At 47.5% G+C, this 24,134-nt stretch overlaps 1 protein-coding gene across 1 annotated transcript in view; it reads right to left on the bottom strand.

Annotated features, from left to right (window-relative positions):
• Positions 1-23,743, bottom strand: part of DSCAML1 (DS cell adhesion molecule like 1) — a 334,999-nt gene extending 311,256 nt beyond the window's left edge. Inside the window, exon 1 of the mRNA XM_065944285.1 lies at positions 23,626-23,743. Coding sequence (XP_065800357.1) covers positions 23,626-23,728 — 103 coding nt within the window. The 5' untranslated portion in view covers positions 23,729-23,743. The remainder of the gene's footprint in view (positions 1-23,625) is intronic.
• Between the last annotated feature and the right edge of the window lie 391 nt (positions 23,744-24,134).

The following is a 24,134-nucleotide window of genomic DNA, read 5'->3' as shown; positions in this document are numbered from 1 at the left end:
GATTTCTGTGAGTATTAGGCAGAGAATGTGTCTTTTGGGGTTGCTCACCAGGACCAGGACTCTCCAGCAGAGCGGTCTGGGGAGATGGCGGGGTCTGGCAGCCCACAGGTTGGGGTTTGCTAGAGGCTCTGTTGAGCCTGCTGTTTCTCCTCTGGGCCTAAGAGGGAAGACAGTGCCTATTTCTGTCCCTGTTGGGAAATGCTGCAAGTCAGGAATGGTATTGTCATGTGGGGCCAGAGGAGAAGCAAGGACACCGGGAGGACCAGGCAGGTCCCCCCTCCCAACCTCTTCACCCTGGGTGAGCACAGAGCCTGATACATGAACCAGCGAGAGCCAGTCCCTAAGCCTGTCCTGTCATCACTCAGCCCACAGCTGTCCCAGGAGAGCTGTGACCCCAGGACAAACCCCAGGCAGGAGGGGTGGGGACACAAGGAGTGAAGGCATGGGTGGGGAGTCCAGCAAGCCTGGTTGCAAATCTTGCAGAGAGTACTCAATAGCTCTTCACCCCTGGCCATGCAGCCATTCCCAGCCTCTGTTTCCTCAACTGTGAAAGGGGAATACATTTAAAACCTATCTCCCTCTTGTTGTCAGATTTAAATGGTATGAAATCTATAAAGCACTCAGCAGAGGGTTTGGACCAAAGCAAAGTCCCAACACATGGTAGCTGAGATGATGATGAGGATGCTGGAGGAGGAGGAGGAGGATGGCAGCATCAATGTAGCAAAAGGTGGTGCAAACACAGCACAGAGGAGCCCTGTGCTCTGGTTCCCACTTTGCCGTTCACTGCCGCTCTGTTGGGGGCATGTCACTTCATCTCAGATCCTTACTCTTTATCCACAAAAGGAGAGTCTACTCTGTCGTGAACTTGTGCAATAAGTGTTATTATTCTTGATTTTCAAAGGAGACAAGGAGGCTTTGAGAAGATAAGCACTATAAGTTGCCCAAGGTCACATATTAGTTAGTGGCTGAGTTGGGACTCAAACCCAAGTGTAAGAGTCTCTCCCTGGCTTTCAATGAAGCATGCACAACATAAGATGGAGAGTGTACACTTTTGTTGATTGTCAAGTGTGATATGTGACTAAGTTACCATGGTTGTGGGCATCACTTTGAATTGGCAGCTGGGACCTGTGACTTAGTGGGGCTTATTTGCAGCTGTGGCTCACTCTGCCTGCTGCCAGAAGAGATGGAAGCCAGGGAGATGGCCCCAGAGAACCTGCTTCTAAATCCCAACTATCACTGATTATGGGACTCTGCCAGGTCCCCTCCCAGTGCCAAACCTCTGTGATTGTAGGATTCAGTCACTGGAGGTCAAGTGAATAGGCACTGTTTGCAAAGGAGAGGCTGGGGCCTCACCTAAGGACAACTCAGGGAGATGAGAGAAGGAAAGGGTCACCAGAGACATATGTGCACAGCTAAAAAAGATTCTGGAGTCCTTTCCCTTTAAGAGAAGCAAAGATTCCTGACTTTTGGACGAGGCTGTGCATGCCTGGAAGGGGGAGGGGGACAAAAGCCCCCTAGTCTAGAAATTCAAAGGCACCCCAGGCCCTGCGAGATGCAGAAACTCTTAATTGGAGCTGTGCGTGCATCCAGCACCGATCACTCCATGATGTGCCTTTCTGAGGCAGCACAGAAGGCAGCCCTTCATTAAATCTGACACCAGGGAATTAATTCAGCTCACTGCCGTCACTCTGTCTCCGTCACCCTTTCCCCTCAACAGCCACTGCTCCTTGATCTTCCCCACCTTCATGTCGAAAGTTCTCCTTGAGGAGGGAAGCTTCCCCTGACTGTCACCTGAGCTATGACTATATTGAGGGCCAGGACCCAGGGCCCGGATCCAGAGGGTGCAGTGGAGACGGATGGGTGGGCAGGTGGATGGATCAACACACACACACCTTCCTAGAAAGCAGGTGAAGGAAGGACCATGGGCCAGGATGGTTCCCTCTCCACCACTGGCGGAAGAAACAAGGATTTGAAAGCTGCCAGCAACAGCTCGCTGGCTCACCTCCTTTCAGCTATTCTTGAAAACATTGACTTTATAATTAAAGTCCCTTTGGGAGGAGCCATGTAGAGACAGAGGAGGAAGGAAAAAAGAAGGGGCCAGGGGGAAAGCTACCACGGCCGCTCTGCACAGTCACGGCCCTTTCTTGCCCACTGAACATCACAGCTTCCAAACTGACCCCCCACCTCTACCTACAGGTACCTTCCTACCTACCCACTATGTTCCCCCACGGTCTCCTCGTGACTTCACAGTGGCTAACCTGTGAGCAGAGCTCCTTCAGCTCAAGATGAGTCAGGGTGGGTCCCAGGAAGGCAGAGCCTCAGCACTAGCCGTGAGAACCAGTCACTCTCATTGTAGGCAACCTTATTCTTTTGCCCAGTATGCCAGGTCGATATTATCTTTGTTCTACTCATGATGAAAAGTGAAAACAGTTGGGAAGCACTGCCCTAGGGCTCCAAACTCTGTGATCTGTCCGTCCAAGGAAACAAAGCCTCAGAAGCCTTCAGTAACTTCTATTGTAAGTCACTAGACAGGACTTGAGTTTAATTCCTCTTTCTCTACACAGTCCCAAAAGATTCGTCCAGGGCTGGTAAGGAAAACTATAACACTCCTAAGACCAGGGAGAGGGAACACGGATTTTGTGAATGCTAATTTATGACAGAAGAGAGATTTAAGGAAGAACTGCCCTAAAGGAAGGAGGCAGATCCCCCAGGGAAGTACTAGCAGCTGACTGGGGCTCCTGGCTAAGGTAGGTATTATTCAGTCACTAAGTCATATCTGACTCTTTGTGAACCTCTGGACTGTAGCACACCAGGCTCCTCTGTCCTCCACTATTTCCCAGAGTTTGCTCAAATTCATGTGCATTGAGCCAGTGATGCTATCTAATCCTCTACTGTCCCCTTCTCCTTTTGCCTTCAATCTTTTCAGCATCAGGTAGGTATAGCCAAGGAAATAACACCAGTAAAGTAATAACTCCCATTAACATTTTATATGGGTTGATAAAAATGTCCATTTGGATGTTTTCATTCAATATTACACAAAAACTTGAATGAACTTTTTGGCCAACCCAATAGATGCGGAAGTTCCAAGAGGTAAGTAATTGCTCAAAGTGAGACCCATTTGAGACCCAGGCCCAGTCTCCTTCCTGCTTCCTCCAGCGTATCCTCTCTCCCCTCTATCAGAGCTTCCTGCCTTTGGAAGAGTCCCACTCGCTCAGGAATGCCAACTAGACAAAGTCTCCTCTTGACTACAATCAGACTGCAGAGTCAAGTCAGAAACGCAAAATGAGCCATTTTAAAGAGTTCTTCATTTTGTTTTTTTAACATTCTTGAGGAATTCTGACATTCCCTTTTCATTAAGTCACAAAATCTGATTGTAAATTTTTCCCTGCCCAAGGTAGGGTAGGAAGACTCTGAGTGCTGGGGCTGAAACCATGGTAACAAAGGAGCATCTGGTTGCGGACTGACAGCCTGTTGGCCACCCATCATTAAGATGAGACATAGCACCTGTACACTTCTCACCAAAACCACAGCCACCAGCATGTCTGGAGTCTCTGTTATACCCCTGACACCTGGGGGAAAGGCCCTTTGTCCTGGAAGCAGGAGAGCCCTGCTCTTTGGTAAAGCATCAGAGGAGGGAAGGGGAAGTCAGTCAGCTCTCCTGGGTTTTCTCACTTCTAAAGGTATTAATATGGGGCTTCTCTGGTGGCCCAGGGGTAAAGAATCCACCTGAAATGCAGGAGACATGGATTTAATTCCTGGGTCAGGAAGATCCCCTGGAGAAAGAAATGCCAGCCCACTCCAAAATTCTTGCCTGGAGAATTCTATGGACAGAGGAACCCAACGCAAAGAGATCCTCTGGGGTTGCAAAGAGTTGGACATGAATTAGCAACTAAAACAATAAAAAGGTATTAATATACATCAATATCAACATACTCCCTGAAATCGTGTGAAAGATCCTAGTGACCCTCTGAATCCTCCCTGTTAGAAAGTTAATTTAGGAAGTTGAAAAGGGAAAAGTGATGCTGAGCTCCTCTCAGAGATGGGACTGGAGGTTCAGAGCTGGGGACAGGAGGAAGACCGCTCAACATGGCAGGTGCCCAATGAACCCTTAGGGACTGTGGTACATTTCTGCAGTCCATGTCACCCAAAAGCTCATAGAAAGGTCTACAAGATACATGTGGACCTATGTAAGGGTGGAACTTTTGTGAAAATTAGGAAGGAAGTTGAGTTCACATCTGGTCAGCAGCAGGACAGAGAAAGAGTATCCCTGAAACACAGGGCAAAGAACGGGGATTCAGAATAGTTGGGAAGCAGGAGTCAGTGATGCTGAGACCATAATCCTTCCTAGAATTTGTAGACATCTTGGGAAGGATACAGGACATTCCCAAGGATGTGGAATTAAAATTAGAGACAACTTTCAGAGCTTTTAGGAGGAGGGACCATCGGAATGATATCTGGGTTATGGAGTAATATTATTATTCCTACGTTAGAAATGAGGAAGTTGAGAAATTCAGGTTAAAGGGCCCAGGGCTATTGAGGGCCAGGAGGCTCAGAAGCAGCCAACATCATGAGTGCATAATAAAAAAGCAGATCCCAGGCTGTACTAGTGGAGACAGCATGTTCCAACCAAGGAGGGGGCGAGGGTGTCATTGAACCCTCTGTTCCTACCATCTGTGGTTCAGGGCACTCACTCTGAGTCTGGGTTTTGAGAAAGACATTGACAAACTGGAGTTTGACCAGAGGTGGTACCCAGGATGCGATGAGATCAGATCAAATATACAAGGGCCTGCTGCAGAAATAGGCTGCATGAGCCGGGAGGATGGGACACTGGGGGAACGGGGGATGGACAGGAGAGGGTGGTAGCTGTCCTGTTACAGAAGGTACTACAGAGAGAGAAGGAAACTATGCAATTCTGTGGAAGTTTGGGGGTGGGCAAGAGATTGGGTGTGGACCTAAGGGATGAATTTCATGAAAGAAGATTTTAGCCCAACCTAAGAAGGAACTTATAAAGGAGAAACTTCCTAAATTAGCAAGAGCAGCAGCCACTTTGCAAGGTACCTATACTTAAATATGGTTTTCAAAACCACTTCACATTTAATCTTCTCAAAATGTACTTGCAGAGTGTAGAAAACTATAAAAGAGAAAACAGAAATCACTCCTAATCTCACCACCCAGAAAGAACCATAGCAATCACTAACAGCTTTGAAGTAGGTCAAGATATCCATCTAAGATATAAGCGTGAATGTGTGTGTGTGTGTATTTTTTAACCAGTTGGGATCCTGCCATACGTATATAATGTGTTTGCAACTTAAGATCATATTATGATCTTTTTTCATGCAATTGAAAATGTATTAGAATATTTCATTTCTATTATTGCATGATTAATTATTTAATCATTCTCCTATCACTGGATATGTAGGATTTTGTTTTTCACTTTTGTAAATAACACAGCGGTTAACAGAAATCTTCATTGCCATCTTTGGTTACTTTTCAAGGATAGAGCCCAACGGATATGGACATTTACGGCCTCAGCTACCTACTGCCAAATTGCTTCCCAGAAAGGGTGTCCCGGTGTCTCCTCCTATCAGCAGAGCCTGCCCAACTCTTCCCTTGCTTGCCAACATCACCTCAAGGTTTTTTCCTAAAAAGAGCACTCCTCCGTATTCAGATGAGAATTGAGACCTCACTTTTCAGGAACACGTCTGTTATCTGCCTGCTTATGATAAACAAGGTACAGACGCTGTCCTGCGCACACACCCTGATACACACACACGCTAGACCGTCTCACAACCCTCCCAGACCTTGGGGAATCTCACCCCAGATCCACCTTGTTGAGGATGACATCTGCCCTCATCCTGCAGTGGGATGCTTCTTGAGGACTGGGTCGCAGCTCCTTCAAGGCTACCAAGGGCATCTATATAACGAGCAGGGGACTGGGCTCCAGGTCTTCCAAGGCCCCTTCCAGCCCTGACAAATCAGTTCTATCATCTGCATGTGCCACCTGGGACCTTGGGTATGTGAGAGGGTCGGGGAAGCAGAGGAGAGGCAGGACAGGGGAAGTCATTGTTTCCAGGCAAACTGGAAGAGAACTAAGTGTTCCAGAAGGCAGCAGCTGGTGATCCCTGCCTGCCCTCTCCCCAGCACACCCTGTGTTCTCCAGGCCCCGGGAGCACCGGGAGATCACCTTTCTCTCTCAGGTTTCCCTGTTGATATGACCTGGGCTCCCAGCCTTCTCTTGTAATTTGAGCTGTAATTGGGAGTAAACTTCTCAAAATGGGTAATTATCTGAGCACTTCCCTCCTCCACCCCCAAGTCACTTGTCCCTGCCCAGCTGGCCTCTGACATTGATCAGCTGCCCCTCAGGACAGAGGGAAGACTGCCAGGATGCTCCCTGGTTCCCAGCTTCAGAAATCAGAGAGTAAGGGGGTCTCACAGCCCTGTGAATACTCCCAGTATTCTTAATTTTTAGTGGCCTCATGCTGGGTCTCCAGACTCTCATTAAATCGGGAAATGGATTACAGTGGGATCCCGAGGCAGACACATCTCTCCCCCTCTTATATGTACACCGTTTCATTGTTGTTATTTAATAGCTGCTGAGTACCAAGCCTGGCCAAGGTGACCCAGGCAGAGATGGCAGGAACTAGGTTGCGGAGGGCATAGCTGAGAAGCAGGCTGTGTACTCGCCACCCCCTGATCCCACCAACTCAGGGCCCCCAGGATCAGCCCCCAAATCTCACTTTCACCACCAACCTCTGCTCTCTGCTCCCAATCCCTCAGCCCTAGACTATCACAGAGGCACCCAGCCTGCAACCTCACCCCTTTCCTGGCATTTTGCCTGTGATGTTGAAATGGGTACTTCTCTAATGAAATATATCATGCCTGTAGAAAAAGGAAAGAAATAATATGAAAATATCCAAGCTTACTTTGACTATATTTTCCTGTGATCTGTTTTAGAAGAAGCATTTTAAGAACTAAGACATTCTGAAAGCAGTTATGTTTCTCTCCGTGAGCCCATTGCCTCCTTCGTCAGAGGTAAGCACTGCCCTAAATATGGTGTTTATCATTCTCCTGCATGTTTTGGTACTTTTGCTACATATGCATGTAGCCAGAAACAACACAGGATACGGTTCTGCATGTTTTCAAACTTTATGCAAATGGTACCATAATGTACGCATCCTTCTGCACTGTGCTTTTTCCATTCAGCATATTTCAATGACATGTCCAGGTTGATTTGTAAAGCTCTGGTTCATGCGTTTCCCCTGCAGTATAGTATTTCATTGTTGGAATATAACAGATTTAATTTATCCATATTGGTTTCCGTTGTTTTGCTATCACAAACACGGCTGCCGTGACAATTCCTGTCTTGCACCTGTGCAAGAATTTCTTTAAGGAATATATGTGTTGGAGCTCATTTCTTAACATGCCTATCTCCCCAGGAGGACACAGACCTGTCACTGTTTGATGGAGGGCACGTGGAGCTCAGTAGAATTTGTTAAATTGAACTGACCTGGAAGAGGTCTATGGGATCATCTGTTTTAGCTCCTTCACTTATAGGTGAGGAAAATGACATCCAGTAAGGGAGCATAAAATCATTTTGTGAGAGAGCTGGAACTGAAATCCTAGGCCCCTCCCCATCTTTCCAGCCTGATCCTTATCAGACTCTGAGGGAGTTGATGACCATTACACAAATGATCTGAAAAAAAGAGGGAAGAGGCAGAGAGCAGAATGGTCCTTAAAGGGGTCACACCTGGACACCTGGCCTCCAGATGTAGTCCTCACACCTGGACATGCTCCCTCCAGATGAGGTCGCCTCGGATCTGCACACCCAGGGCCCAGTTTGGAGCTTGCCTTTTATGCTTTCCCTCCTGACTCCTAACCCAGTCCAGGGGAACAGCCTGGAACAGAAAAGCAGGAGACCTGGATGGCATGGTTGAAAAGTGAAGAGTGGGCTCTGGAGCCAGGTGGCTTGGGATGGACCTTCCACTCAACCTTTTAATAGTTGTGTGGCCTTAGGTGAGTTGTTATTGTTGTTTGGTTGCCTAGTCGTGTCTGACTCTTTGCGACCCCAAGGACTGCAGCACGCCAGGCTTCTATGTCCCTTACCATCTCCCAGAGTTTGCCCAAGTTCATGTCCATTGTATCGGTGATGCCATCCAACCATCTTATCCTCTGTCACCCTCTTCTCCTGTTGCCTTCAATCTTTCCCAGCATCAGGGTCTTTTCCAATGAGTTGACTGCTTGTAGCAGGTGGCCAAAGTATTAGAGCTTCAGCATCAGTCCTTCCCATGAATATTCAGGGTTGATTTCCTTTAGGATGGACTGATCTCCTTGCAGTCCAATGGACTCTCAAGAGTCTTCTCCAGCACCACAGTTTGAAAGCATCAATTCTGCAGCGCTCTGCCTTCTTTATGGACCAGCTCTCACAACCATACACAACTATACATATAGCCTTGACTATATGGACCTTTGCTGGCAAAGTGAGCTTTGCTTTTTAGCAGGCTGTCTAGCTTTGTCATAGCTTTCCTGTCATTCCACCTCCTGTTACTTCACCTCTACATGCCTCATTTCCTTCAACTTTAAAATGGGGATGATCATTCTATCTACTGTAACACGATATAGGGAGGACTAAACAAGTTAGTTTATACAAATTGAATAATTTGAATTGGATAGGCACAATTGGAATAGTGCCTAGCACACAGCAGATGCTATATGAATATTTTTTAATTGAAGTATAGTTGTTTTTAATATTGTAATAGTTTCAGGTATACAATAAAGTGATACAGTTATATACATTTTTCAGATTATTTTCCATTGTACGTTATTACAAGATATTGAATATTGTTCCCTGTGTTTTCCAGTAAATCCTTGTGGTTTATCTATTTGATATTTGGTAGTTTGTGTCTATTAATCCTATACTAACTTATCCTCCCTTCAGTAACCTTAAGTTTGTCTTCTATGTCTGTGAGTGTATTTCTGTTTTGTATACAAGTTCATTTGTATTATTTTTTAGATTCCACATATAAATGATGTCATATAACACTTGTCTTCCTCTGTCTGACTTACTTCACTTAGTACGATAATCTCTAGGTCCATCCATGTTGTTGCAAATGGCATTATTTCATTCTTTTTTATGGCTGAGTAATATCCCAGTGTGTGTGTGTGTGTGTGTGTGTGTGTGTGTGTGTGTGTGTGTGTGTGTGTGTGTGTGTGTGTGTGTGTGTGTGTGTGTGTGTGTGTGTGTGTGTGTGTGTGTGTGTGTGTGTGTGATACATACACGATCATCTTAAACCAATCATCTCTCGATGGGCATTTAAGTTGTTTCCATGTCTTGACTATCATGATAGTGGTGCCATGATCATTGAGGTACATGTATCTTTTCCAATTAGAACTCTAATTTTTCTCTGGATGTGCCCAGGAGTGGGACTGTCGGATCATGGGACAGCTCTATTTTTAGTTTTTTAAGGAGCCTCCATGCCGCTCTTCACAGTGGCAAGGCAGGTGCTGTTTTACTATCCCCCCAACTCCATACAAGGAGTCAGCGCAGCGTCAATGCCCTCCACACAGCCTGGCCTTCCTCGCTATGACTCTGCTACCTGGCCAGAGAAAGGTATTTTTCTGAGCCTCAGTTTCCTCATTTGAAAGTGGGGTGATACCATCTCTCACAAGAATAAAATGAGATAACACAAAGGGTCTTGATGAGGTACACTCCCCAAACAGACCTGGAGTAGTGGTCCTGTGGTTTTATTTATCCAGTTGTATCACTGCTGGTGAAGCTAAGTATCTTCCCAATCTTCTTGGGCCACAAACAGTGAGGAAACAGAAAAGATATTCTGTCTTTAAAACATGAGGTCACCGCTGTGACAGTGCCTGGTATAGTGTCCGGCCCGCAGTCCAGTGGCTGAATAAATGCTGGCCCGAAGGGCTCCTTACTCTGTCCCAAAGGTTTTCTTCTCCACATACAGGGGAAATCAGAGAGGCAGCAGAGAAAGGTTCCTGAAAGTCTCTGAGCCTCTGTTTGCTTATCTGTAAGTTGGGGTATCTGTTTTACACAGAACTGTGATGAGTCAAAGTGGAACATACAGAAAGTGTGCTGTAAACTCTAAAAGCACAATATACATTTATTCACACGTATTATAAAGAGAATGTCGAGCCTGCCTCAGATCCCCATCCTACTTAAACTCTGGGTGTGACATCACGGGGCGTTTCCTCCCACCGGCCTCACTGGCAAGCTCCCGCATCCACCTTGCCAGTACCCTAGGTTATGGGGCAGCTGCCTGGGGAGCAGCAGGAAAAAGAGGGAGAGTGTGGGGTGAGGGACAGCCCATCAGCCTGAAGGAGGCCCGGTGATCGTTCCTAGGAAATTCAAGGGCTGACCTCGGTTCCAGAAGGCTGAGCAAGGATGACCGCCATGTCTCTGGGAACATCCTTAATCATAGAAGACCAACTCCCAAAAGTCCTTTCAGAATATTCCCTAGTCAAAATTCTCAGTGGCTCCCCACTGCCCTTCAATTATACACAACTCAATGCAGCATCAACGACACCCTACACTTACATGAATCCTGAGCTCTGGCCAAACCAGGCTTCTCCCCACAAAGAGTGCAGCCTGTTCTTGATGCTCCTGGATTTTACATCCGCTCCCCACACCATGGTCTCCTAAACAGAGGTTTGCAACCCAGCTGCTCACTAGATTCACCCAGGGGGCTTTCACGAATACAGGTGCCAGGGGCTTCCCCCAAGGATCCTGACTTAATTGTCTGGGGTTGGGCTGGTCATTGGTGTTTGTTTTGTTTTTTTTAAAATCTCCCCAGGTGACTCTAAAGTTGAGGGCTGACAGGTCTAGAACAGTCTCCCCCGCAGGAGCTCCACCTGCCAAAACATCCATCCTCCATGACCCACGGGAACTGCCGCCCTGCACGGCGCCTGTGCTAATCACAGAAGACAGGGCGCCCGCCTCTGAGCCCCCAGAGGCCGTGCATCTGCACATCACACTCTGCCTCGTGGTGGGCTCACCTGTGTCCCCAGTTTATCCCACCTGTTAGACAGCAAATCCTCTGCAGTTAAGCAGATCATGCCCCACATCTTCCAGGCTTCCGTTCACCCGCCCTGGACCAAACAGGCCTCATTAAATTATGATCCATCCAAAACTGTCCATGAAATTCAGAACACGTGGGCCACCCCCAGCCCAACCCAGAAGCCTGTGAACTGAATGAGGCGTTGAGGAGGGAATAAGGATTTGCTCTCTTTGTTCAGGAGAAAAGGCCCAGACCCAAACACTCACCCAGACATACTTCTGACCTTTATGCTCCTGTGGCAATGCGCTTTCCTATAGACAGTGGGCCAAGGTGTCTGCCCTGGCTCCGGCTCTGGGGTGCTTCTGGTCTATATAGGTGAATCCCTCAGCCCTTTATATAGGCAAGGAAAAGTGAGTGAGTGTGTGAGTACATGTGTGTGCACAGCTGACATGTAAAGTTACACCATGCACATTATTTGTATACACACACATATTTATTTTAATTAATGAGTTTCTTTGGTGTGCAGGAAGAGAGATTTCTTCACATCCCCTGAGATCCTCAAGCAAAGACCCTTGGGAATCATTGTCTATATAACACGGAATCTTGCTCACAGGAAGTGCTCAAAAAACACTTGCTAGATTAAATAATGAACTGAAAAATCCAACCACCTGACTGTTGCTGATGCTAACACAGCCACCTAGAGAGATGCAGGGAATGAAGTCAGTGTAGGACCTGACGCAGCCAGGAGCTGTCCAGCGGAGTCTGGGCCTCTTCCTGGGCAGAGATCTGATGGGGAAACTACAGTCCCTCGAGCTTCTCACTACTGTGTCCCTCAGCCTGTGTCAGGACGGAAGGCTCTGGAATATTCCAGATAGAAGCCTTTTCCTTTTCTGTGTCCCATTCTGAAAGGCAGCGAAGAGGGACCCCTGCCACACGCTCTCAGAAGGGATTCCTTTGCTTCACAAAGTCTGAGAGCCCAATGGAACACCGCACAGAGGACAGAGGTTATCCGACGCCTGGCTGCACACTGCCACTCACTATCACAGGCTTCTGTCTCCCATTCTCATCTGTTTCCCAGCTGACTGTCCAGATTCTTGGGGATCCCAGGTCCCTAAAGATAAGCCCTGGCCTTGAAATGGAAGAGGAGAATCTCCATGTGTGAGAGGAAAACATTCCCAATTTACAGGAAGCCTCTGGGCACCCCCTGCCCCACGTACTGGAAGGCAGAAGATTGTTCCTGCTTCTGACTGGCTTTGCATTTCATTACAAAAGGCAGGCTCGGCAGTCCCAAAAGACACATGCCTAAACTCCTGAAGATTCTGTGCACAGCAAGATGCCAGGTAGACTACAAAATGAAAGTGAAAGTCATGCAGTCGTGTCCAACTCTTTGCGACCCAATGGACTGTACAGTTCATGGGATTCTCCAGGCCAGAATACTGGAGTGGGTAACATTTTCCTTCTCCAGGGGATCTTCCCAACCCAGGGATGGAACCCAGGTCTCCCGCATCGCAGGCAGATTCTTTACCAGCTGAGCCACAAGGGAAGTGCAGACTATAAAAGCCAAGGTTAAATGTAGGGAGCAGGCGTCAGCCATGTGTGGTAACACGCAGGACTCACCCTGCCTCTGCCCCATGTGAGAGTTGTCTCCTGACTTTTAAACTTGGGCCCTTCACCCTGAAGGCCAAGTGACCTCCAGGGTAATGAGGGCCAAGACCATACTTATTCCTGGCTGTTCAACCTTGTCTGCTCACCCCGGGCTGCTTGCTTTTGTATACACACGAGACGATGCTCACACCTGGATGCTCACTCCTGGAATCTCATTCCTCACAGAGATCTTCCAGGTCTCAAGAAGATGACTAATCCTGGTACAGTTAATCACGTGCCTGCTCAGAACCAGGAAAAATGGAAAACTTACATATAGAGAAAGGATCTATAGATAGGAAGTAAGTCTATATAGAAAACTATAAACTATCCATGGAAAATATGTTGTTTTCCCTATATAGAAAAAGTGCACAATTTCTCTTGCTCTCATGTGAGGACACGGAAGCTCAGAGAGGTTAAAGGGCATAACTAAGGTCACATGGCAAGCAAGGAGCAAGACAGCATCTGAGCCCAAGTATCTCGGAGGCCAGAGCCCACGCCCTTTCAGCTTTGCCACACAGCATCACTGCACCACAAAGGGGCTGCAAGTAGGTCTGGCAGATGTTGGGCATCCCAAGAGCCAACAAAGGCTTTATTCTAGCAGTCATAGGACCACATCTTTCCCATCATTTAAATCTATTTCAGGGACTTCCCAGGTCCAGTGGTTAAGACTCTGTACTTCCACTGTAGGGGGGCACAGGTTCAATCCCTGGTCGGGGAACTAAGATCCCACATGGTATGCAGTGTGGCCAAAAAAAACCACAAAAAACCCATTTCATTTACAACCTAATCCAAAGGTTAGTCACCTTCCTGGTTAAACATTCTCCAGGTACTCGATAGTCATTGTCTGAGCACCTACTATGTGCTCATGCAGTGAGGCCTGTAGGGTGATCAATGCCAGCTCCCCTCCCACCACCGGCCTCTGCCCCAGCCCGTCCCACGTGGCCCCAGCTCTGGCAGCGGAGTCTCATTGATACGCAACAGAGTTCAAAATCACAGGCTTGGCAGGAAGTGCCATCTATACATAGCTCTACCATTCTGTAAGCACCGTTGGCTTCTTCTGTATAAATGCTACCCTACATTAAATGCCAGAATTCGGCGAGCCATACTGCATGTTTGCAATGAGATTGAGAACTAAAGGCAAGATTGATTCTGATGTGAGCACCAGCAAAGCAAATGGGTTTTTGAAAACCCTATAATTTCCCTGCAACCCTTGACTTCACTAAACACACATTTTTAGACTCCAGCACAGTTAGGTAGGCATTAAACAAAAATGAGGTAGTCTAATGATGATTTATGTGTAGGATAACCTTCTATAAAGAATTCTGCTCTGATTTCAGGGTAACTTACAGAGGTGCCAACTTAAGCAAACAATGCTGCTTGTTCTGTGTCCACTGCCACGGCGTGATCCCAGGGCAGAGCGTTCATCTGCAATTGTCTTAAATCTCCTGAAATTCACCCAGTGGGTGCTTGGGAAATGCAGCACCTGCCATGAACTAAATGGAAAAGCAAAACACGACACATGCACACGCCGCCAGAGGCACCTGTGAACACAGACATTTCTGCTTGACTGAGGAGCTGCGGCTGATGGTTCTGGAACCAACCAACTGGCATGCAAACGCAGAGCAGCCCGCCTGCCAGGAGACAGGAAGGGGTGCTGGGGAGCTGCGGGCATGTGCTCCAGGTGGGGGCCTCAAGAGCTCCTGGGATGCGAGCATCAAGCCAGAGATCTGGTACACCCATCCCTGGCTGTGTAACCTTGGGAGGGGCCCCTCCGCTCTCCCCAAGCGCGGTTTCTTAAGTGAGGTTAAGAACATGTCTCCCACAGATGGGTTGGAAGGATTCAGGAAGATGCTGCCTGTGAACCGGCTTTATAAACCTGAGAGCACTATATAAGTGAAAGATGACACAGACGTCAGGGCCCAGTGCAAGGTGACCCAGGTCACCTCCAAGAGCTGAAATCAAACCATCTGGGCCCAGATCCTGCCCTACTATGCCCTTGGGCAGGGGACTGGCTTCTCTGCCTCAGACTGCTCATCTGTAAAATGGAGCTAATCATGCCACCTCCTACATAGGACACGTATGAAGATGAAATGAATGACTTATGAAGATGAAATGAATGACTCATGAAAAGCACTTATCACACAAGATCTCAATCACTGATCACTCATTTTCTTACTATTACTATCACTATGATTATCATTTCACCTTAGGCCATCTGACTTAGGAGAGAATTCCTTGGCTGCTTCAAAATGGTTCCCTATAATCTCTAACCTTCAAAGGGTCTGTTGAGGCAGGGTCCCCCAACCTCTGAGATCTAATGCCTGATGATCTGAGGTGGAGCTGACATAATAATAATAGGAATAAAGTGCACGATAAATGTAGTACACTTGAATTATCCCAAAACCATGCCCCCTACACTGCCAGCCTGTGGAAAAACTGTCTTCCATAAAAACAGTCCCTGTTGCCAAAAAGGTTGGGGACTGCAGTAGGCATTGAAGGTGGATTTTTCTCTCTGCCCTCAGAAGAGGAAGATGAGGGAGTCTGAATCGGGTGTTCCCTTCCCCATAAAAGCAAACAATAAGCAACAACAGCAAAATTAAGGATCAGTTGCCTTTTTCTTTCTACAACTGCTTTGATGAGAGAAAGAGTAATTGTCATGAGTCCCTGGGTCAGCCTTCAGGGTGAAGTCATTAAAGTATGTTACCAACATGGAGCTTGGGCTTTGGGGACAAACGCTCTGGGTTCAAGCATAGGCTCTGCCACTGAGAGGCTGTGTGTCCTGGAGCAAACTGCTTGGCCTCTCTGAATCTCATTTCTTTGTCCTTAAGAATGGGGGTAGCACGCCTCCCTCTCAGGGTTAAGAGGAGAATTAAATGAGGTGACTGACATCCAGGTACATGCCACAGGGCCCTGCATAAAAGTACATCTTAATACATGTTTATCTCCCCCTCCTGACTTTTCTTCTAATTACACAAGTCCCAGAACTTCACTGCATCTCTTTCCTCATCTGTAAAAGGGAGAAAGGAATGGGGGTTCCTTTGAAGAGTCAATGAGATCATGTAAAAGCACCTTACAAACTGCTTAGCATTATTATTGAGCCAGGGTTTGAGACTGAGTGGATGAGACCCATGTAGTTTGTGGAGCTGATCTTTGCTGTGCTGATACCAAACCACACACCTTCCTTCTTTCCTCAACATCATTTGGATCCGGCACCATGCAAGGCATAAGCAAATACCGAGATTAATAAAACAGCCGTTTTGTTTCTCTCATTCTGCCCAGATATCATGATGGCCTATTTGAGTTAAAAGCACTGCAGTGGTCATCCACCTGGCCCCAGCTATTTACAGCTTTCTCAAGATCTTATTTAGGGGAAACCCTTCTCCAGTGATCCCGGCATCACAGATCCTCTGGGAGGCTGCATCCCTGGCTGCCCCGTGTCCTGTCTGCAGCCCGGTACCCAGAGAAGGTAGCATGGCCCATGGTCGGACCACATCATGAAGCTGGGAAGGCAATTTCCCTTCTGAGCTTAGTCCACTCTTTTGCCATCTGAGAATCCAAGTCTTGTCAGAGGCCTAATGTTCATCTAAAGGATTCCATATACAGTAGGTTTCATGATCCCCATTTCATAGGTGAAATAACTGAAGCTTTGTAAGTAAGTTGCTCCAGGTCACGGATTAGAACTAGCAGACTCCACAGCCTGATTTCTTTCTGCCACATTCCCTTACCTCTCCCACTTCGGTGAATTGTCTGCTCGTATCTGTCACCCTATTTTTTATTGTGTTGCCTTTTTCTTGTTGATTTGCAGCAGTTTTTAAAAAATATATATATTCTGTATATTAATTTTTTATGAGACAACACAGTAAAGAAGCACAAATAATGGAGTCTGGATGCAAAAGTTTAAATTGCAGCTCTATTGCTGACTAACTTGGCAATTTAATTAGCTTCCTTGTACCTTAGTTTGTTCATCTATAAAATGGAGACTGCTCATCTACTCAGCTTCAGATTTCTGTGAGGGTTAAATGAGCTAAGCATATAAAATGTTTAGAATAGAGCCTGGAAACTTAGTAAGTGCTCCATAAACATTAGTCATTATTATCAGGTTGTCATTTTTTTCTAGAACTAGATAGAACCTTTATGAGTTAGATGTCTTTTCCAGGCTTCCGGCATCCTTTCCAGACTTCTCTCTCCCTCCAGCCACATCCCCAGGTCACCCCATCCTCTCCTTCTCTTTCCCCACACTGTGATCTCACCCAATGTGCTATTTCTGCTCCAAGGCCTCCCTCTCCTTCAAGAGCCTTTCTGAGCAGACATCATCAGAAAGAATCCCAGTCTCTGATACATCCATCATCTCTTCTTGGAAAGATACTAAAACCCCTAGATAGGAGCTGCTGAAGGCAAGAAACAGGTCATGGTCAAGCTTAATTCCTCCGTAAGGCATGAGACTCTGCCTAGCACCCATTTGTTAAATTACCTTGAGCACACCATCTATTTCATATTAGTACAGGCTGACAATCCCAGCCCATTTCCTCCAAGCCCTTAAGTAGTCAAGAGCTGAGATCCCCAATTTTGCACCTAAGCAACAGAGTGTCACAGAAGGAATCCACAGAAGTGGTCTCTCTCAATGTAGCTCTGAAACAGCTCAGTGTAATAGAGATCAAATGCCGTCAAGCCTAGATTTTGTAAAATATCATCTTTCCATGTGACCTTAGACAGGTCTCCTTTCTTCCTGCCTGCCACAGGGTGGTCCAGCAGGGGAGAGACAGAATCTGTCATTTCATCACCATCATTAATCATCTTCTCTGAATACTGGAGGAGATATGGGTCTCGATGAAACACAGTTCCCACTTTTGCTGATTAGACAGTCTCATAGTGAGGATAACACAGATTTTAAAATATTATAGGACAAAATACGATTAGCGTCTTGAGCAAGGAACTGATAAATTTCGGATGGAGTTCAGAAAAGGATCCCCTGGAAGGAGGTTAATCTGGATGATTAAAGAAATCCATTCTTAGCAGAAATCGGGAAAGACATCATGGGGGGGAAAAGGGGTATTTGAACCAGACTTTGAAAGATGGGTAGGTTAGACAGACAAAGAAGGAAAGAAGTCTGATAGTAAAAGAAAAGCATCCCATGAGTAGTTAAGATGTTATGCTCTGAGAATGAGCAAGAGGGAAGAGACAGAAGAGGGCATTGGTCTGGGCCTCCATTTCTTTATCAGTAAATGAAGAGGCTGGACCATACGACCTTACAGGCCCTACAGTAAGTGACTCTGTCCATTTGTCGCCTACATGTGCCCAACAGCTTTCCAAGCACCACCTGGGCGCTCTCATCTGTGCCATCCCCTGTCCAAGTTGGTGGAGATTCATGGGATCCAAGTAGCTTTAGCATCAGCTGGAGCAAAATGCAATTAATATGCTAACCCTGCATTCCAAAGCCAAGCAAGATCATATCTGATTGTTTATTGTGCTGGGATTATCCATCCTTGTCCATCAGAGCTGATGACACGAACAGAATCCTAACTTCCCGGATCAGGACCAACTTTGTGTCTCCCACTGGGCCCCAAACAGAGCCAGGGCCTGATAAAGCCTCCTTGTTAGAATGGTTGTTCACTGATCTTGCAGCTGGAGAGCTGTTGCCGTTGAGAAAAACCAAAGCCTCTGGTCACTGTGCACAGAGCCAGAAGCCAGAGCAAGTGCTGGGGACGTGTTTTGGCCCCCAAGCAAGTGCAGGAAACAGGGATGAGCCCTCCTCCTATGCTGGAATCTGAGGACAGGCCATTCCTAAAGAGGAGCCTGCTTCGGAGAGGCAGCAGGAAATAGAGCAACTGGAGAAGCCCAGCTCAGACCCAGGCCACTTATTAGCTGTGTGGTCTTGGGGAAGTTGCTTAACTTCCCTGGGCCTCCACTGTCCTCATTTATACAAAATTGGGGGGGGGGGGGCGGAATAGAAAAACAAAAAACTATCTTTCCTAAAGGGTTATTGTGTGGATTAGAGATAATATACGTAGAATGCCTAACACAAAGGAAGTCTCAATATATAACGAATATTATCATTAATCTTATTACTACTACATTGTAACAGATGCTGTGAGGGCCCAGGAGATAAAGAGATGGGAAAGATGGAGTTGTCCACTCTCCTGCAGCAGACAGAAACAATCTCCTCTCCTGTGAGACACAGTGAGTTAAGTGTTCCAGGAATGGAACCAGAGGAGCCATAGGTCTGCTACAGGCTGATGTTAAGTTTCGTGGAAGGTTACACATGTGAACGAGTTTAAAGGACACAAGAAGAGTGCAGTGTCAATAATAAAGAAGAGGGGATCAGTGCAGACAAGCAGAGAAGGTAAAGTACCAAATACAAATAGGTATGAAAACCGATGAGCAGCTTGCAACATGGGACAATTAGGAAGGTGGCAATGGGTGGTGCTGGGCTCACTGACTCCCACCTGTGATCTGGGAATACTGCCCATTCTCCAAAAGAACCCTCTAGCTATTTCGGCTTGCTCCTGCTTCTCCCTTCCCCCAACATACAGGGTCCATTGTGCACTCCTGCCTCAGTCAAGCCCTGATGATGACCCAGCAGCCGAGACCCCCGCCCACTTGGACCAGGGAGCTTGCTCCAGGCTTGTCTTCCACACCCAGGCAGATACATCTGGTCCACATCTGAGCAGTGGCCAAAGCTCCCCACTGGGGCCCAGACAACCAGTCAGGATGCTGGGGAAGAGGATGCTGGGAAACTCCCACAAGGAGCCCGCATCAATATAATCAGGTCTGGTGGAAATTAAAAGCTATTAGGAACAGGGCTGGATTTATCTTTATATCCAATAACATGCATTGTAATGGTAATCATGCAGATGGGAAATTAAACCACATCTCGGCTTCACTGGAGGTCTTAATTTTAATTTACGTTTACACACAGCCTTTTGCCCTATTACCCCCCACCCCCACACACTCTGTAGAGCCAGTTTACTCCAGGCCAAGTCTCCGGGGAGAGAAGTAAGAGGTAGCACTCTGCCAGCTCCTAGCTGAGAGGCTCTGTGGTATTATACATACATCACTGAAGAGCCCGATGGGAGGAAGTTGACCAGCTCAGGGGTCAGGAAGGAGGAGGAAGAGAGGGGCAGGGGTGGTAGGTCGCTCTGGGGAAGGTAGCACTTTGGGCTGTCTCTCAAGCCTCTAGCTACCCTGTGCAAAACACAGCCCTGAAGCAGCTCAGAGTTTCAGCTGCGGCTCCAGGAAGGTTACCTGCCCCTCCCAATGGGTACAACTAGAAAGGCTAACCCGTGAGCCAATACCCAACCCATAGGGCTTGCTTAGGCCCCCAGCCTCTGATTCCTTCAACCACCCTCAGAGAGGCATTGGAGGGCCCACTCCTCATTTATAGGAGCCTGCAACCTCTCCTTCCTCCTGGAGCACCCATCCTCCTCAGGGAGATGTCTCCTGGGCCCTGAATGGCCCACACGAGCCTCTTGTTCCTCCTCCTGCTCCAACACCTGTACCTGCTGGCTGCCCTGTGGCTGGTGAAGGATCTGAGCCCAGCCCTGCAGACCCAGAGATCAAAGTCAACACCATTCTCCCTGATCCATAAGCAGCCCCAAAGTGTCAGAGGAAAGTCACTCGAGTTCCTAAGACGTGCTTCCTTAACCTCAAGGCAACCCCATCATTATATCTCCCCCAACCACCATGAAAAGCCACTGTCCAACATCACAGCTGAAGCATACACATACACACACACATACAAACGCCAGTGTGATATGGATAACAAAGTATCCTGTTTTTATGAAAAAATCAATAAGCAATTTGCATTTTCCAAAATTAAAGCCTGGGGCAGGTATACCCAAGCTCTGGCCCTTCATCTACAGAGCCTGGAGGATGCAAAACTCTACTCCTTCTGGTTCTCATGAATTCCTCTGTGAGGCTGTTATAATTGGCTTCATGTGTTTTGGGAAGTCCATCCCTGGATCTAATATGTAGCTACAGAGGATCTAGAATGATGCTGGATGGAGTTGAAGAACAGGCAGGGGAGGAAAATTCTCTGAGGCTCAAGGCAAGGAAGAGGTCTATAGAACCGATGTGTACCAGAGCCCAGCAGATTAGCGTCTAGCCCACTTCCCTGATAATTATGCCCATTGGGGCCACCAGCCCGGACTTGACATCAAAGACAGCCCTGAAGCACCAGCAACAGTGAGCCTGGGGGAAGCTCACTGCCTCCAGCTCCCACACAGGACCCAGGTTAACCTTCGTCTCTCTTGTCTGAGATGAGCTTCTAACTACCTCATGCCCACCACGCTCAGCCTACCGCAATGCCTCTGTGCACGCAGTTCCCACATTCTTTCAGAACTCTTCCAATCACCCATTCACATATCCACGGGACATTTGGTGAGCATTTGTCCTATGGTGCAAGGTGGTGTGTTAGGAGCCAGAGGGGTGTGTGCACGAAAACAACCCAGGTTCCACCCTTGGGAAACAGTCTGGGAGGGTACACAGACCCTGATGCACAGAAATACATGCGCCACAACAGCAAACAGCAGGACAAAGAGGAGAACGCTCTTGTCCCCTTATCATTATCATCACAGTCCCAGCCCTTCCTCAGAGTGTGACAGGCAGGGTTTGAAACATCTGACACATGAACTAGTTTCATTCTTACTTGATCCCTGTGAAGTAGGTCAATCACCACCCCCATTCTATATCATTGGGGAAAATGAGTCGCCATGGAGGTAAAAGTTACCCAGAGGGTTGAGTTTCAAGCCCTGGCAGTCTGATCCTAGATTCTGGGCTCTTAGTCATTACACTTGACTCAGTTCTATGAACCTTTCCCAAATACCAGCACTGACTTTTTCACCTTCTTGAGGCCAGGGTTCCCCTTGTCTACAGCATACAAACCTCTGTTGTACTCAGAGTAACTCTTCTTGGATACATTTGTATGGGTGCCATGTCCATGTGGGGGTTCAGGGCACAGGCTAAAAAAAGCAGCCCTGGGTTCAGTCCTGCCCTCTGCATGATAAGATATGTGACCCAAAGTTTCTTTACTTCTTGGAGCCTCAGTTCCCTCTTCAGAAAAGTGAAGGGAAAAAAAAGATACACTTACAGACCTTTTGTGGATAAAATGAGGTCAGATATAAAAGTTTCTTAGCCCAGTGCTGGGCATATAGTAAACACTCAAAAATTATCATTATTATTTTAATGAATTTAATTCTTGGTCTATAAATTCTTGGTCTATAAATTAAATTCTTATAAGTTCTATAAGAAAATACCACATTTCTTTACATTCTTTAAATCATCTTTCCATGTGACTCTGCTGGAGAGACAGGACATTCAATCTCCATCCTTACTGGGGCTTCCCCCCTGGAGGCACCAAGGTCCAGAGTCTTTCTGGTCCTCCCCAGCCTATTGTTCCTGCCTGCATGATCATTCTGGGTCACAGACTGTGTACTTTATGCCTCATTTGAATATAAGAGCCCTGTCCTCAGTCCCAGACCCCATGGAGCCACCCTCAGCAGACCCTATGAAGTCTGATGACCTCCTCCAGCCATACCCACTGAGCAGCCCACAGCATCACCCTGCCTCTGGCAGCCGTTTGTCTCCTGCTTGTTCACTGCCCTAAGAGGCTCTCCTCCCCAGCCAGAACACCCATCCTAATCTTTGCTGTTCACTTATGGTTTTACAAAAGGCAGGAAGAGTGGGTATCATCAAGTAGTTTCTGATTCCTGTACAAGCTCTGAGACCAGGAGATACAATGGCCTGGCCATCGGCTTGGGACTGAGAGCAGGAAAAAGTTCCAAAAGCAAAATAAAAATTAATGTCTCTAAAAGGTATCACACCACCTTGGCTGTCAAGATGCTGAAGCACTGGTCTCCCAGCTCCACCTTGGAGCCATACTAGGAGAAGAAGGTTTAAAACTGCTCATGTCCAGGTTTTACCCCTAGAGATTCTGATTTGGGATGGGGCCCAGGCACTGGTGTTTTTTCAAAGAGCTCCCCTGGACTTCAGCTGTGTAGTAAGATTAGGAATCCCCGCTTTACAGGTGTCATGAACAGAAGTCTGTCTTCTCCAACTAACCTGCAGAACTCAAGCAACTAGAACTATTTCCTATACCCCAGCAACAGGCCATCAGTGCTGGAAGGGCGCTCAGTGAGCAAACTGGCCAAGTGCCTCCATTTTACAGAAAGGAAAACCAAGGCCTTTGATGCAGAAAGGAAGAAAAAAGTGGCAGGGCCTCTGCAATGTACAGCAATGCAGGGAGAAATGCTGGAGCGATGGAAAAACCCCATGGTTTCATAACTGGAGGTCTGGAGATATTCTGAGGATCTGAGGTCCTCTCTTCGGGTTTCCAGACCTGTTTTCCTATGGAAGGGACAACTCTGCAGAGGGAAAAGGAACCAGCAACGAAAAGACTACGATCACAGTGCCTCTAATAAAGAGACCCTACAACATGGTATTAAGCTCTTTTTCCAACTCCTGGCACAGCGTGAGGCCAGCTAGAATTCTGAAGGGATGTCTAGGCAGCTTGTTAAATAGGAGTGCCACACACATGCTCACTCAAGTCTGGTCCCCCGAGAATCCCGGGAACATGGACCATGTACCAGCCTCTCATCCCTCCTCTCCCCACAGTCTTTCATAGGTAAGGTCTTTCAGCCTTGCCTCCAATCACTAAGGCCATGGGCCATCATAGACCCATCAAAGTGGTCAGGAAAGAAGGTGAGCCCACTCGTTCGGGGGAGCAGGACCAGCCTGTGTCTGATGGGACCTTCGCGCATGCAGGCCGCTGGCACATGGGTTTTCAGTACCTCACACGGAGACGCATCAAGCCAAGACTGAAGACACTTTTTTGCCGAAGCATCACCAGAACAATAAAAACTGCTCACCAGAACCAACCTCAAGAGCTGGGTGAGCTCAGCCACCAGCTGGGCCCCTCTGATTTTGCGCCCCACCCCCATGCCCCCGCCTGTGCAGTGCCACGGTCCTTTCTTACCTGGGATGATGGCGACTGTGTCTTTCTCCCAGGACACAACGCTAACATATTCCTGTACTGAAGAGGGGATGAGGCACTTGAAGACGGCCACGCTACCACGCATCGACCTTTGATCCTCCACCCGGACGGTGTAGGGTTCCCTGAAAACTGCAGACAGATTGCAGGGCAGAAAGAAGAGGGTGTCACAGGCTGGGCTGGGACATGGTGGGGAGCCCGAGAAGCCACTTCTCAGCACCCCCGGCCTCACCCACCATCACTTCTCCCACATCCCACCTGGCCCACCCAAAAGTTCCTGCCAGGGAACTCATTCCAGCCTTGTCCAGCAACCTCCTCCACTCCCTACTCTTCCTCAGAAACACCCAGTCCAACTTCTAGCCCTTCCAGTTTTGGTGAGTTTTAACAAAGTGGATTAGTTGTACAGGCCTGGAGGGCAGCACCTCCACCCTGCAATGAGATCATTTCAATAAGGGGATGTGTGCTTTATAAGCAAAAGTACCAGAATGCCTCTA

The sequence above is a fragment of the Muntiacus reevesi genome, chromosome 9, assembly GCF_963930625.1.
Source record: "Muntiacus reevesi chromosome 9, mMunRee1.1, whole genome shotgun sequence".
NCBI lineage: Eukaryota > Metazoa > Chordata > Mammalia > Artiodactyla > Cervidae > Muntiacus > Muntiacus reevesi.
Note: the sequence above shows the minus strand (reverse complement) of the source record. Positions and strands in the feature narration are given on the sequence as shown.